Genomic DNA, 15,707 nt, shown 5'->3' with positions numbered 1-15,707 from the left:
TGCCTTCCATTTTCTCTTCCCTCGCGCTACCGATAGAAAGCATTCACCATCAAACTCACGTGTCATATGACTCGTATGTGGTACTATATGGAAGAATCAGTACAATGAAGTTTACAAATTTTAAAAGAAATTTTATTGAGAAGTCATCTTTATTGAGTTAGTAGTCTTACTTATACCAGATGTTAGTCCTAATTAAGTTAGTTGTTTTGAATATTTGTAGATATAGGGAATTACTTTAACCAATACGGTCATACCAAATCCAAATTTGGTTCAATTTCAACTCCGTAATCTGCTCAACTCAATATATATCATGAATCTTTCTCAGTTTTCAACTTCTTTATGGGTTAAGCATGGAAGGCGGGCTGTGCCATTTTTTCTTAATTCCATGAATTGGCACAGGTAGTTGATACACAGTCCGGAAATAACCCATAATAGATCGTTTGATTCAACCTACGTCAGAAATAAAAGCTGCATGGACCTATTTTGTTTTTTAAAAAAAGCATTCACAACCAAATAGGCTCATAGGCTACAGCCTGAACATTCATATATACTGAGTTGATGGTACACATTGTACAAAATTTAAATATTACAAACTACAAACTGGGCATGTCTTCCATGGTAGTTGCGCATTAACAGACAGCATAAGGAACAACCCTTTCCTAGTACAAACATACATATATAAAACTTTGGAATGCAAACCAACAATCCATATCAGGGACTAAATCAGTGTCCAATTGAAGAAGAGTGGTTTTCTGGCTTTCAGAAAGGTTACATTGAGCTTGAGCTAAGCTCAACAAGTGAAGAATATATTCCACCCTTTATCTGCATCAGTTCTTCATGCCTGCCTTTCTCCACTATCGTCCCGTTTTCGAGGACACCGATGATATCCGCTCCTTTTATTGTCGACAGGCGATGCGCCACCACCACGGTAGTCCTACCAACCACCTCCCGGTCCAGCGCCTCCTGAACCACGCGCTCTGATTCTGAATCCAGAGCACTTGTTGCCTCATCCAGCAGCAGCACCTTGGGGTCCTTTATAACGGCTCTCGCTATGGCGACACGCTGCTTCTGCCCACCTGACAATTGGATCCCTCTTTCGCCAACAATGGTGTTGTACCCATCAGGCAGCCCGGAGATGAACTGGTGCGCATTGGCTGCTTCAGCAGCAGCAATGATCTCTTCTTCAGATGCATCACCTTGCTTCCCATAAGCTATGTTCGCACGGATGGTGTCGTTGAACAATACCGGTTCCTGCGCCACAAGGCCAATCTGTAGACGAAGCCAGCTAACTTTGAGAGTCTCAAGCTCCACACCGTCAAAAAGGATCCTGCCAGCATCAGGTTCATAGAACCTCTCAAGCAGTGAAATCACCGTAGACTTCCCGCTTCCACTCTCCCCAACCAGCGCAGCAGTCTGAAATGATAATCCCGTCAATAAAGTTATGCACCAAACAGCAGTTTGTAAAGAAATAAATATTTTACTTGTTAGTTCAGACAGAAGGCAACCTTTCCAGAAGGAATGCTCAAGGATAGATCCTTGAAGATCTGAACATTTGGGCGCAAGGGGTACTTAAAACACACATTCTGGAACTCAATGTCACCCCTGACACTTGCAATGACCACACCCTCATCATTGCTCGAATCAATCTTGGATTTACGATCAAGAATTTTGAAGACAGAAACTACCGATTCATTAACACGTCTGCTTTCTGATCCTATTGCACTTGTTCGTGAGATTTCATTAATACCCAAAACTAACACGAAGAAGACCTAGCATATGATCAGTGAACCAAAATGTTAATAATGACCAACGCTATGCAAAATGAATGAGTTCACACCCTCAGCATGATTAACACTATGCAAAATGAAATAAGAATGAGTTCGCACCCTAAACACTTCAGCGAATGTTGCTGTTCCTTGGTGAACAAACTTTGCTCCGACATAAAAGCAGAGAGCATACGCAAAGTAGAACACAAGGAAGGAGAAGCCAAAACCCAAGGCACCAACAACTCCGTCCCTTATTCCTTGAATTATTGGAGATGCACATTTCTTCTCATAGGCGTTCATCACCTTCTGTTCAGCACAGAACGACGTGATGGTTCTGATGCCTCCAACTGCCTCAGTTGCTACTTGAGTTGCATCTTCAAACATTGACTGCATTGCACCAAAAAATTAGGCAAAACAACTCCCCATGTGTTGGAGCACCTGTATGGAGAATATTCATGATTAATTTCAAGGCATGTACCTTTGCATTTTTGTTGAAACCTTTCAGGAACATCATTTGAGCATAGGCCTGGAAACCCACCAAAGGAACTACCACTGTTATAATCAATGCCAGCTTCCAGTTTGCTACCATTGCTATTGTAAAACCTGATATTATGGTCGACAAAGTCTGGAAATTTAGTGCCAAATTGTCCCCAACGAGGCGCTTCACGTTCAAAGCATCAGTAGATAGCCTTGCACCAATTGATCCACTAGAAAAAAAAAAGTTGAAACCCATATAAGTACACCTGTAAAAATATATTGCTAGCTGACAAGTATAATGCCTTTTCTTTTTCCACTTAAAAAATCCACTTTAACTAATTTTAGTACCCATCAAATTTTCAGAAAGCTCTTATGATATTTTATTTTTGAAATTTTAATTTCTAGAATATGTTTTTCAAAGAATTCTGATATATTAACAAGCAAAATATATATATGCCAGAGTATTTGTTAGGTACGTAAAATTATATTATTCGTACATTTGGTTTAAGAGCTTGAGAGCATGAACAACCATAATAAGTCTAATATTCATGCAGTTGTGCATCTTGATTCTTGAAGGAAATTCTGATATAACAAGTCCTAGGAAAAAATGTACCACATCACGATTAGGGAAAGACATAATGTATACCTAGAGTTTTCAGGTTTATCAAACCAGCTGATCTCCTGGTACATGACACTTTTAAATGTCAATGATCGTATGCGCTCCACAAGCTTCCCACCTGCTAGTCCAAATAGGAAGTACTCTGTTGGAATAAGAAGAAATGTGGAAATTCCAAGCACCGGAAACATGCTGCCCAATAACCTGGAGTTCTTCAGTAATTCTGAACGTGGCTCATAAAACATCTTTATTGCACTTGAAACCAGTATGCCGAATACAGGAAAAATGACTCCATGCATTGCAGCAGTTATAGAACCAAGTGCAAGAACAAAGGCCTCCGGCTTGTTCAGAGAGAAAAGGCGGAGGATCGAAGCTTTCTCTTGGCAATTAGACATTTTGTCTGTGGTCTCCTTTATGTGCTGATCATCGTGGACCTCCATGGGATCAGATAAGTCACAAGTAGATGTGAAAGGATGGGTACCACTGTGCCCAAAAGAGGAGCTTTTACTGGTTGATTTCCTAAATGAGATATTTTGGCTTCTTGTTTTGCTATTTATAATCCTAGAGTCAAAATCATTTCTTATTATCATATCAGGGTCATCATTAGGTGCCACAGCTTCCTGCCGAGTCTCCTGGAGATGAATCAGCTTACAGTAAGAACCTTCAGGCTTCTTCATCAATTCTTCATGTGAACCTTTTCATAATTCATAAACAACTGGTAAGTTATGTACCAAAATTTGTGCATTAAGTAGCTCTTGAACAAAAAGGTGTAACATTTTGTTAAAGCCCAAAGGAATATTACAGCTAATATGGTACAAAAGCAGTGCTACACAAGTGAACTATTACCTATCTGTTTATTAGGGGTCAGAAAGAACTTCTATTTACTATCTTCATATCAAATTGAAATTATCCAGTGAGCTGAATTTAAAATATTGTAAATGTCGAATATAAATTCATTTTAAAGTTTTCTGAAACATACACACCAGACCATCAATGTGGACCTGAAAATGCCTTGTGCATAGTCACAATATCTCAATAGTGATACGCAGACATATGTAGTATGTACACTCTAGAAATCAGATTTCAAGTTAAATCTCTTCAAAGAAAAAAGTGAATCTCTGAAGAGGTTTTTGTATGGTATACCTTGCTCCACCAGCTTCCCGTGCTGTAGAACAGATATCATATCGGCGTTCTTTACTGTGCTCAGGCGATGTGCAACAATAATTGTTGTCCTTTCTAACATTACCTTATTCAAGGCTTCTTGAACTACCCTCTCAGATTCCATATCCAATGCACTAGTTGCTTCATCAAGCAGTAAGATCCTAGGGTTTTTTATAATCACTCTAGCAATTGCTATTCTTTGCTTCTGACCTCCAGACAGTTGAATTCCACGCTCACCAACCATCGTTTCAAGACCCTGCGATATTTCATGATGTCAACTAACAACTGAAATGGAGTTAACAATTAGAACATTTTACTTTGGCATTGTACATTTGGCAACTTATCAATGAACTTTGCTGCATTTGCAAGCTCGATTGCTCTATTGATTTCTTCAAGAGTTGGGTCCTCCTTTCCATACGTGATATTTTCCCTGATTGTACCTGCGAACAGCACTGGTTCTTGGCTGACAAGACCAATTTTTCTTCTTATCGATCCAAGATTTATTCTTCTAATATCAACTCCATCAATTAACACTTCCCCAGACTGTGGATCATAGAATCTCTCCACCAAACTGATAACAGTTGATTTCCCACTGCCACTTTCTCCAACTAGGGCCATTCTTGTGCCACTTGGTACTTGCAAGGAGAATCCATCAAATACCAAATGTTCAGGTCTGGAAGGATAACTAAAGTACACATTCTTGAGTTCAACATCACCCTTGACATCTTCAAATATGTCACCTGTGGTACAACATGCATCAATATCTGGTTGTCTTTCAATTGTCCTAAACAGTCTATATGCTGCTCCTTGACCTCCTGCAAGGGCTGTTATTGATGATGTCGCATGACCTAAGGACCTGCAGAACAAAATATAACTCAAACCATAAACCGCACAATGTGAAACAGATATATAAATACCATATTGCATATTTTTAGTGATTTTAACTCCGCTGGAAAGTTTAGCTTTGTCACTGTGAGAGTTGCCTTGGGGAGTGTTAACCAACAATATTTTGAATTTATCAATGGAAGACACAAATATGTACATCCATGGAGAAATAATGATCAGTAATCATCAAATATTTATCTTTTTTTTTGTAAATTACGATTTATCAGATGTTTCACTTCTTAACCAAATATTCTCTCGAATCACAAATACTTGTTGTTTCCTAAATGTAATATGTTTCTAAAACCAAATGTAACTATAATCTAGAAAGGTAAATTTTGAGACACTACAAATATGATTTTCATGTACCCAAACTAAATATTTAAAGAGATATTGATATTCCAAGCTCCCAAAGTATTTGTAACCTGAGGGACTATAACGCTAGAAGAAAAAAGTGCACCCAATAAAGAACTTCAAACAAAATGTAAACTTGATCATACATTACCATAATCTGAATCCTTCATGTATATATCATATTTGGGCCACATGTTATATAATTCATTCAAGCATACAGCGGTAACCAAGATTAAGTATGAACTTACATTGCACTGATCATTATAGCCATTATAACATTAATAACAATGCCACCATTGTAGCCTCGCTCGACTATCAATCTAGATCCATACCAAACCGCCAACCCATAGCTGGAAAAAAAGACTGAGATTATGGAACCTAATCCAAGGCCATTAATAACACCTTGTTGTAGAGCAGATTCATATGCCTTTTTTATGAACTTGTTATATGTGTTTATAGCTTTCTTCTCACCATTGAATGCAACAACCTTCAAAGCAAAAGAAGATAAAAAGAACAGGATCAATATACACGCGATAGCAAAGATTTTATAGCCAAATATAAGAGTCGGCCATCACTCACTGTTCTAATGGCCCCAATGGTTTGTTCGACCACGATTCCAGCATCACCATATTTTGCTTGCATGCGGATGGTCAGTTTTACCATCAACCTTGACATAATTGCACCAGCCACAGCAACTGGAGGAATGCTTGAAAGCATAACAAGTGCCAACAGCCATCCTCTCACAAACGCAATAATGAAGCCTCCAAAGAAAGTAGAAAGCAGTTGGATGCACTTGCCAGCCTAATAGACAACGCATGTATAACAAAATTTACATGTTATTATATGCTAATAGAGAATTAGTACATGTACATATTTCTCATTGAAGCAGGATAATGAAATATAATGCAGTACTTGGCAAGTTAAACATATGCATTTCCCATTGACTGAACCCAACTGCATTTATGGTCTGGAAAATCCATCAACTGGGATTTTTTTTTTAAAAAAAGAAAGATTCATTGAACTTATAATGCTGATACATATAATATGTCTTTTTGTCTCCACTTGCATACAGGCAAAGATTATGCATCTTGACTATTTTTTACTCCTACATAGAACATATATGATGCATGACCAAAGAGTTACTTGAGTCAAGCACAAACTCATATTATGTAGTTAGAACAATGTATGTGCGATTCACACAGTTGACTGTGACACATGAAACCAAGTTATTTCTCTGAACTCCTAGATTCTTTTTAGGGCTCTGTAAACTCCTAAATAGACCATGTATGATGCATGCAATTGGGTATGGGCTACAGAAAATTGACTACATAAATTTCAATTAAAAGGGATTCGTTGGGTCTTCTTTCTTCAGTTACTAAATATTTGTACAAAACCAAATCAATTGTATAGGAAATATTGTAACTGAACTTCTCAAAAGAACTACTTTTGGTTAATCAATTAGATTACACACTGAAAACAAGCCTACCTTTTCTCCAATGGCATCTTGAATGAGGAATGCATCTCCTGACATCCTCTCAACTAGTTGCCCAGTGTTCATTTCCTTGTCAAAAAAGGCAATATCCTGCCTCAGTATTGCTTTGAGATACAACGCCCTAATCCGTGCTGCCTGTCTCTCTCCAGTGATTGTCCAGCATGATACTTCTACCAAATTGTCATAATGAATCAAGTAAGCATTGTTTCTAATAATATTTCCAATAAAAAGCTCCTGACAAAAGAACTGCAAGTACTAGTAGCACGTTGTACATTTTTATTCTCCAATTTCTATATCAAAAGATAAAATAAATTTCTATGCAAACATAGATGTTTAAGATAGCCTATTTTCTTGCATAAGATAGACACTTACGAAGTGCTGAAACAAGTCCTGCTCCAACACCAAGATAGATAAAATTCATGATCACCTGAAAATTAAAAAAAAAGAGTGATTTAATTAGCGATTAAGAAATTTAAAAATCAATGAAAAAACAAGCACAGATAATTTTACCCCTGTCATACAGGCTACTGCTCTACATGAAGACGTATTCTTCTGAAAGAATAGTTGCCACTTAGTCCATATTTAAATTGGGAGCTGCTCATTTGCAAATACTCATAAAGAAACACATTACATCATTATGCAACTTACAAGGGGCTCAATATACAGCTCTACGTAAATGGCATACCCTAATTAGTTTAGGCACCCATCACAGGAAACTCATACACTTTGTTCCCCTTAAAAAAGAAGAGGAAGGTTCATTTCCAACATTTAGTAATACCTTTTGAATTTCTAGAGTTCAGATGTGACTTGCCAGCCTAAAACATAACTGAGCAGATTACTAGTACTAGATGAGAATTGTAAATTTGGTCACCATAAAATATGTATGATAGTGTGCAGGATAAAATACGAAGGACAAATAATCTTAACAGAAACTCTATTGGCTTGACAGTACGAGCAAACGAATAATCAGAGTTAAGCTAAAAATTCAATCAATCTCCTGCATTGCGAGTGAATAGTTTCCTGGAATACATTCTACGGAGTAGATTACTGAATCATATCTGAGGCAACCTTGGTTTTGGGCCCATATATGCCCATCACAAGAACAGCATATACCCAAATGATAAAGAAGTGGAACAAAAATATTACAAGTAAACCAAATATAGCCAGCACAGCAGCCAAAGCGACCAGCGGTTGCCTAATTCATCCTATTCGGAGCACACGCAGAAAAAGACGCCCAATTTCACGATATTATCGCCTTCTTTTTTCCCCTCAAGAGATGCTCGTTGCACAGAGAAAACAGTGAGTTGAGGGTTTTATCTGGAAATACCGAAATCCATCGACGGACTGCTCAATTCATCCTGCCGGAGGGGAGGCGGCGGCGGCGGCGCATTTGCCGTCTCCCTTGGCTGCCGCCGCAGTCATGGCCCCGCCGGCCGGCGGAGGTGGGGAGGTGGACTGGGTGATGGAGGCTGGGACTGGGAGAGAAGTGTGCTGTTGTTGAATTCAGTTGGTATATGGGCCATAAGTCCAGAAGATCAGAACACTACGATGGCCCAAAGTCTCTCGCTCTTGTTTGAATTCGGGTACATTCGTTTTGGGCCTTTCAATCTTTATCACGTTCCCAAAGAAAAACATTTGAAAGCAGTAACTATTTATACATGTATCTATAAATTTCCTCTTAAAAATTTATAAAATATAAAACAGTCTAATTATAGTGTAAACAATCGAAAATACCGAAATGAGAAAATGGGGGAGAAGACCGTAGGCCGGAAGGCGCTGGGTCGGCGTGCGGCCGTGGCCGAGATGTCGGTATGGTTACCTACAGGCTACGGGACTGTGCCTCCCACAGTCCCACCGGCACCCAATGTCCGATGACGACTACCCATAGTGTATGTGTAGTAGGCTAATCATAAGGAAAAAAAAATGTAGTGCAAATCTGAAAATTATAATTGGATTAAAAAATAAACGTCTTAGATCTCACGGTTATATCTGAGAGAAAACTTTACTTATGGTGACGTAAACAAATCTGAAACGTCCATTTCTATAATCATACTTTCCTGTGTAACAATGTCTAGCCAGTTGCATGTTCGATCGCCATATCGGTCCCACAAATCTCGCCCTATGTTTTTTCCCCTCAGCCCTACTGTACACACGAAGAAATTCGTACGAAGCTTGTACGAGAACTACCTCATCACTACGTGACTTCGGTGGCTGGACGCAAAGATCAACCCACAACACTCTGGATTCTTCAGTACAGAAAAGCCAATATCAAAATTGATAGGTTCAATATCCTTCCACTCGTTCAGAGCTTGGCTCAAAGGTGCAGAGATAGCAAGAATAGCATCATCAATTCAATCAGGCATAAGGAGTATATATGCTCATGCTCAGGCCTCATGCTGCTGCCACAATACGAGCAGTATATAGCCAATACTACCAGTAAATCAGAGATTGATGCACTGATGTACTTAAAATATTTAAATAAATAGTTAAATATTATTTAAAAAATCAAAGACGTTATTTATATTAGAACATAGTAAGTATTGTACTCTCTCCGTTTCATAATGTAAGTCATTCTAGCATTTTTCACATTTATATTGATGTTAATGAATCTAGACTGTCTAGATTTATTAACATCAATATACAGTCCAGATTTATTAACATCAATATAAATATGAAAAATGTTAGATGGACTTACATTGTCTAGATTTATTAACATCAGTATATATGTCAAAATTGTTAAAATGACTTATATTATGAAATAGAGGAAGTACGAAACTTTCACGGTAATCGAAGGAAAGAAACGAGGAAAAATCACTGCAAGTACATGCACGCGGGCGCGGACAAACGGGTCGCCGTCCCCCTGCGTGCGTCCAAGACTCGGAGGCCGCGCGCCGTCGCCGTCGTCCGGTGGGGCTGAGCGCCGATCGATCCGATCCCGACCGCGTAACGTCCCACCACCATCACAGCTCCACGACGTTCATCTGAGAATAGAATCCCGCACCAGCTGGCCATTTCAGGTCCAGGAGAAGCACGGCCCACGGCGACGGCATGGATTCCTGCCGCGTGCTTAAATACTCAGACATAACATTTATATACCCTACTCCTCTAAAGTTAATAATACTTGTTAACTACTGCAGAATAGTTAATATAAGTCAGCTCTATAGGTCGTGGAAGTGGTAAAATCACCACCTACAGTGCCTCCCCCTGGCCCGCGGGGCCCCTTGCCCCTCAGCCCGTCCAAACCACAAGAACCGTCACCTTTATCACTTAAAAGGTGCCGGTTTTTAAACAAAACCGATACCTATTACCCCTGTTAGATATAGATGTCGGTTCTAAACTAAAACCGGCATTTTAGTCCCTATCCCAACTACGGGACCTACCCTATAACCAGCATCTTTGTAGGCAAAAGAAATAGATGCCACTTTTCAGTTAAAACCGACACCCATCCTAAGACGAGCCACTCCTCTCTCGCCCCATCCTTATCCACTTCTCTCTCTCCCTCTCCATCCTGTCTCCACCGCCCCTCCCCTCTCTCTTCTTCTTCCTTCTCTCCTTCCTTCTCTCATCCTCTCCACATTTCCTTCTCCTCCTCCTCCATTCATCCACCACAGCTGCAACATGGCAGGGCCCTCCCCTCCACCAAATCTGGCGGGAGGGGAGGCAGCGACCCGGTGGCGGCCGGTGGTGGGAGGGAGGCGGCCCGCGCCGGATCTGGAGGTGCGGCGGTGGGACGGCGGCAGTCCGCGTCGGATCTGGCGGTAGGCGGCGTGCGGCGGCGGTACGGAGGCAGTTTGAGGGGCGGGAGGCGGCGTGCGGCCGTGGGACGATGGTGGTCCGCGCCTCTCGGCGGCAGTCTGTGCCGGATCTGGACGTGCGGCGCTAGCTGGAGGTACGATGGCGTCGGCGGTGGATTCTGATGGCGGACTTCCCACCCTCGACCTCATCGTGTGCTCCCCCATCCTGCACGCAGTGAAGATGGGAGAACCAGCCGTCGGCATCATCTTCATCAGCTCCTCACGTGCTGATGCGCCTCCCTCGCCCTCTCTTGGTGGCGGCGGCGAGCTGCGATGTCTAGGCATTGAGTAGAGACGGGCTTAGTCAACGGATGTGAGAGGGGATGGTCTCTAGCCCACGGAGGTCACTGCTCCTTCCACTGCAGTGATATATTTGATATTATTCTACAAGTTGAAAAAAAATAATAACATAGGTTAATATGTGATATATCACTCCACAAAATGCAATGCCAAAATTCAATTTCTACAAGTTGTAACAAAATTAACAAATTAAACTGAAAGTAATCATCGTACATTCATAGTTATATTTGCTACTTTTTACAACTTGTACAAGTTAAATTCGAATTTGAATTTGAATCGACTATATAAAATTTTGACTTATAAACATTAGCTCTATAAAATTTAGGTATATAAATTTTAGATGTGTAAATTTTAGGTGTATAAACTTACTAAAAGGGGCAATTGTGTTGTTGTCCTTGTTTTACAGTTCAATTGTGATTTTACCCTTATTTTTTAGGGTATGTGATTTTGCCCTTGCTTTTTTTAATGAAGCAGCCGCTTGCCCATACTCTGTTTAACTCATGGTAAGGGTGTTAAGTGTGTGGTGAATGGACAAATATATCCATACTCTTGCCTCAAGCTCTAATATTGTGAATTGAGACACCAATTCCACCAGCACATTTGCTTATGGTAGCACATTCTGAAAGAGTATCATAAATTCCCTCAATGCTATCATCTTTTATGCAGATGAAGAAGCAGCTACTTATTGTCAAAAAAAAAAAAAAAAAAAAAGAAGCACCTACTTAACTGCATAAAACAGAGAGGAGCCGACGGAGCCACCGCTCCTCTCCGCGCGCGCTGGCCGCATGGCCGCTGCGCCGCGCCTCCCTGCGCGCTGGCCGCGGGGCCGCCACGCCTCCCTGCACGCGCGCCCGCGGGTCCGCCGCACCACGCCTACCTGCGCGCGCGCGAGGCCGCCGCTCCTCTCCGCCGCGCCGCGCGCCGCGCTGGCCCCGCGGCAGTTGGCCCACCGGGTCGCTGCGTCTCCCTGCCGCGCGCGGGCCGCTCCTCCCCTTCTCTGTGCTCGCGCGTCGCCGCCGCCGCTCTAGGGTTTTGGATTGGGGAAATTACACTTCCAGCAAGTGGTTGACTGTTTTAGTGAAACAAGGGTAGGATGTCATTCACAAATTATAATATCATTTTTTTATTCGTTTAATTCGGAAATTTCGAACCCACTAAACTACCGTCAAAACCAGAGGTAGACGGCTGCTTCATTTAAAAAAAGCAGGGGCAAAATCACAAACCCTAAAAAACAGGTGTAAAATAATAATTAAACTATATGAACACAATTGCCCCTACTTAAAAAAAAGAAAAATAATGCAGTGACAAAAAAGAAACCAAGTGGAAAGGGGAACCAAGGGCCGCCTCTATCCCACTACCTCCCGCCGCCAAGGGGCGCAGGCCGCCTTTGTCCAACCACCTCTCACCGCCGAGGGGCGCATGCCGCCTCCCTCCCGCCGCCGCACGCCGCCTCTCGCCGCTCTGCCAGATCCGTCGGGCCCCCATGCCTCCTCTTCGCCGAATCTGCAAGGGGAGGGAGAGGAGGGGCGGCGTGTAGCCGGATCTGCAAGGGGAGGGAGAGGAGGGGCCACGCGCTGCCGTGGTCACCCGCCGCCGCCCTTCTTCCCGCCCGCAACTGAGGGAGAGGGAGGAAGGGGCCGAGCACCGCCGCCTGCTGTCGCCGCCGGCCGGCAGGGAGAGGAGAGGAGAGGAAAGGAGTGGGAGGAGAGGAGTGGAGTGGGAGAGAGTGAGGTGGGAGAGAGGGAGGTAGTGGGGTAGTGGGCGGAGGGGCAAGGGGCGCGAAGGGATATCGAGCACTTGATGTAGGGTGGGCTATTTTATTTTCACGTGCGGGCCTGTTAACTGACCTGCACACGAAAGTTGATTTTCCTGTGCAGGCGATGGCCTGGCGCCGGTCCCCCCCTATTTTCCTGTGCGATTTCACTTACGGTCTGCCTGGAAACAAAAGGGTATGGCATTCAGGAAAATCTTTCCTGTAGTAGTGAACACATTAGTCAATTAACCATTTGTCATCAATTAGCTAAAACCCACTAGGGAGCTTAGATGCACTTTACAACCAATGTTGTTGATGTAGTTGAAGCAGTGGGGTGAGGAAGATGAACAAACAACAACACACAGGTGGACATTTAAGAACAAGTCGCCTAGAAAATGCTATGGACACGGGCGACAATCTAAAGAGCATTGTGGACCCAATGATAAGGGTATGCGAAGTGGCGACCGAACATTCCCCAAAAAATTATATGCCCTAAATTTATCATATTTAATCGATGCCAATGTGTTCTGATGTGTTTAAAGGACTCTTGCTCTATTTTTAAAAAGTTTGACTTTTACATCTTTATTTATTTGGCTAGAACGATGATGTTTTCTTCATATCCGATAAGTGTTTGAGGTGATCATGGCTACCTCAAAGAGCAAAGAGCTATGGCACATGACAATGATGTGAACGTGTGTTAGAGGCATTAAACATTCCATATTTTAAAATTTATATTAATGCATCAGGATACAATTCCTCTTCAGATCTTCATTTTGAAAAAAAAAAACGTCTTCCCAAATTGGTAGAGCATCACCGCTAATTTATTCTTTTGTTTCTTATCGTTTTCTACAAATAGTGCAGCAATTGTGTTTTGCACCAGGGAGGTACAACCCTTACTGAGTTGCATGTGCATATAAACCGATTTTTATACATGGCATCTTAGCCTGCGAAAGTTGTGTTACCACCGCTGGCCTCTTAAGGCAGCTGCCCAGGAAAGCAAAAATGAAATTTCACAGACACCTGCCTCTTAGCGAAGCCATAGGGTGAAGTGCTTGGGCGAAGCCAAGCGACAAAGACCAAAGGGTTCGCCACCAAGCCCTCCATCGGAATTGCTAAATATTTGTTGACAGATTTTTGATGGATAAATCTTTCACTTTCTAAACCGTTGGATGTGTCCTAGATTCATGCTAACAGTTTAATACGCATCAAGGTATGTGCTTTTAGGAAGAAAAACAAAACCATATTTAGGATCGATCCTGTGACCTCATGGGATGAAAGCGTGACTGCCTCATTGGGCAACTATATATTATATTTTTATGATCTAGTTGAACTTACATCTTACTTATATTATAATTACATGCGAGTTACATGCAAGTTACATATGTAATTATAATACAAATATAGTGTAATTATAAAAATTACATATGTAATTATAGTATAAATATAGTGTAATTATGAAAATTACATTGTAATTATGTCACAGTTATATTTGACAGATTTTTAGGCTAATTTTTAGTCGAATGTTGTATAGATAGTCCCCTCTCCATTAATTCGGCCAAGTCACCACTAAGGGCGAAGGCTATAAGGCGAAGCAAGCGGCCTTCACCCGAGTAGGAGGTGCCTTTGACTATGGGCTCGGGAGGCCCTGCGGCCCATGGGGGCATTTCGCTGTTAATGGGCTGGCCCAAAGAGATCGCCTGATGGTCCATAAATACAAAAGACACTGTGTACCCCCACTAATGTCCCTATCATAAGAGTATCCCTATAAATTCCCATGTACTAACTAAACCCAAGAGGGTATGAGCCTATACTAAGACTATAAATAGCCCCTAGGGCCATGTAACGGGGGGATCCCAAAATTTTTTTACCAATTAATATATTGCTTTTACTAATCCATCAATTCATTGAGTGAACCACATTGTTCGACGTGATGCAGTTGTCTTTCGACAACAATGCAATTAAAAGAAATATTTCGCTATAGATATATCAAAATCTAATATAGGTTGGGAATCCTAAAAGTTTGTAACTTGTAGATATAGTATAATTATAGTGTAATTGTATTATAAGTTTGTAACTTGTATATAACTATACTACAACTTAAAGATAATCTTACAGTAACAAGCTATTTTCTCGAAGCGGAAGTAGTGACACTGAAAGTCCTCACCAGTAAAATAAATAAGTCGTGCTATGAATTTTTCTTCCCAACTTGCATGAATCTTAAAATAAATCTAAGGGTGTAAAATTATGTAAAAGCTACATACAAGTAAAATATTGTAGTTACATACGAGTTATAATGTATTTATATTTTACAAAAATCGTATGGGTAAATAATCAATAGTGATTCAGCCTCTGATTATATCTATTATTAAAGATCCTTCGTCCTTTTTTGAATAGATTACTCAGCTAAAAAAAATCTATTAGTCAACAAATCTTCCGTCCTTTTAACAAGGATAAGGATTTTCATCCCTCGTGGGGATGTCGCATGAGGATTAATAATCGAACTAATTGAAAATGTCACTTCTTTGTGACTGAAGGTAGTATATGTCACTTCTTTGTGACTGAAGGTAGTATATTTAAAGTGTTTAGTCATCTCCTTGTCTCTCTACTGATTATAGACTGCATAGAATATGTGGAATACACATATTTTCACATTTTCCCATTGACCCAAACTGTTTTACTGTCTTCTCACCTTATCTTATTACTCAACTGGATTTTAATAAAATATATTTGTCTTGGACCATATCTCTTGTTTTCTCTTTACATTTCAATTGTAAAATTGGACTACAAGTTATCACATATTACAAACTAGATCAAATATGAGTTGGTACAAGCTACGAAGAGTTGCTATATCATAGATGCTGAAGGTTCATTTGGACATGTTAACTTTATTGCAAGGGCAATGCATGAGGATTCTGAAGGTGAACTCTTCTATGCTGAGTTGAATCCTGAAGATGGTACTATGGTTCCGACATGTTTCTGCTTGTTACATTAAGAAGATAAAGTTGGCGAGAATATTCTTTAATGCTTTTTGCACAAACTGACTATATTCATTATTTGTTTTGCTAACCTAACCTTTAAATTCATAGGTGGGTTAGAATTTGGAGACAATGAA

At 40.9% G+C, this 15,707-nt stretch overlaps 1 protein-coding gene and 1 long non-coding RNA gene across 4 annotated transcripts; both read right to left on the bottom strand.

Annotated features, from left to right (window-relative positions):
• Positions 1–514: 514 nt before the first annotated feature.
• LOC9268765 (ABC transporter B family member 11) lies at positions 515–8,219 on the bottom strand. Of its 3 annotated transcripts, XM_026026258.2 has the most exons (13): positions 8,076–8,219; positions 7,259–7,300; positions 7,121–7,175; positions 6,743–6,918; positions 5,836–6,057; positions 5,505–5,743; positions 4,351–4,876; positions 4,003–4,276; positions 2,890–3,553; positions 2,245–2,473; positions 1,887–2,153; positions 1,506–1,769; positions 515–1,413 (listed from the first exon to the last, which is right to left on the bottom strand). In XM_026026258.2, exons 2-13 carry the CDS (start codon positions 7,265–7,267, stop codon positions 769–771), a joined length of 3,570 nt encoding a protein of 1,189 aa, XP_025882043.1. In that variant the 5' UTR covers positions 7,268–7,300; positions 8,076–8,219; the 3' UTR covers positions 515–768. The 3 variants fall into 3 exon arrangements, with proteins under 3 accessions (XP_025882043.1, XP_015641844.1, XP_015641697.1); XM_015786358.3 differs by lacking the exon at positions 1,506–1,769; XM_015786211.3 differs by lacking the exon at positions 7,259–7,300.
• A 1,002-nt stretch (positions 8,220–9,221) lies between these two features.
• LOC112939323 (uncharacterized) lies at positions 9,222–11,909 on the bottom strand. The gene is made up of 2 exons (XR_003242924.2): positions 11,565–11,909; positions 9,222–10,926 (listed from the first exon to the last, which is right to left on the bottom strand). It is a non-coding gene; the product is annotated as an uncharacterized lncRNA (long non-coding RNA).
• Between the last annotated feature and the right edge of the window lie 3,798 nt (positions 11,910–15,707).

This window comes from Oryza sativa, chromosome 1 (assembly GCF_034140825.1).
Source record: "Oryza sativa Japonica Group chromosome 1, ASM3414082v1".
Lineage (NCBI taxonomy): Eukaryota > Viridiplantae > Streptophyta > Magnoliopsida > Poales > Poaceae > Oryza > Oryza sativa.
Note: the sequence above shows the minus strand (reverse complement) of the source record. Positions and strands in the feature narration are given on the sequence as shown.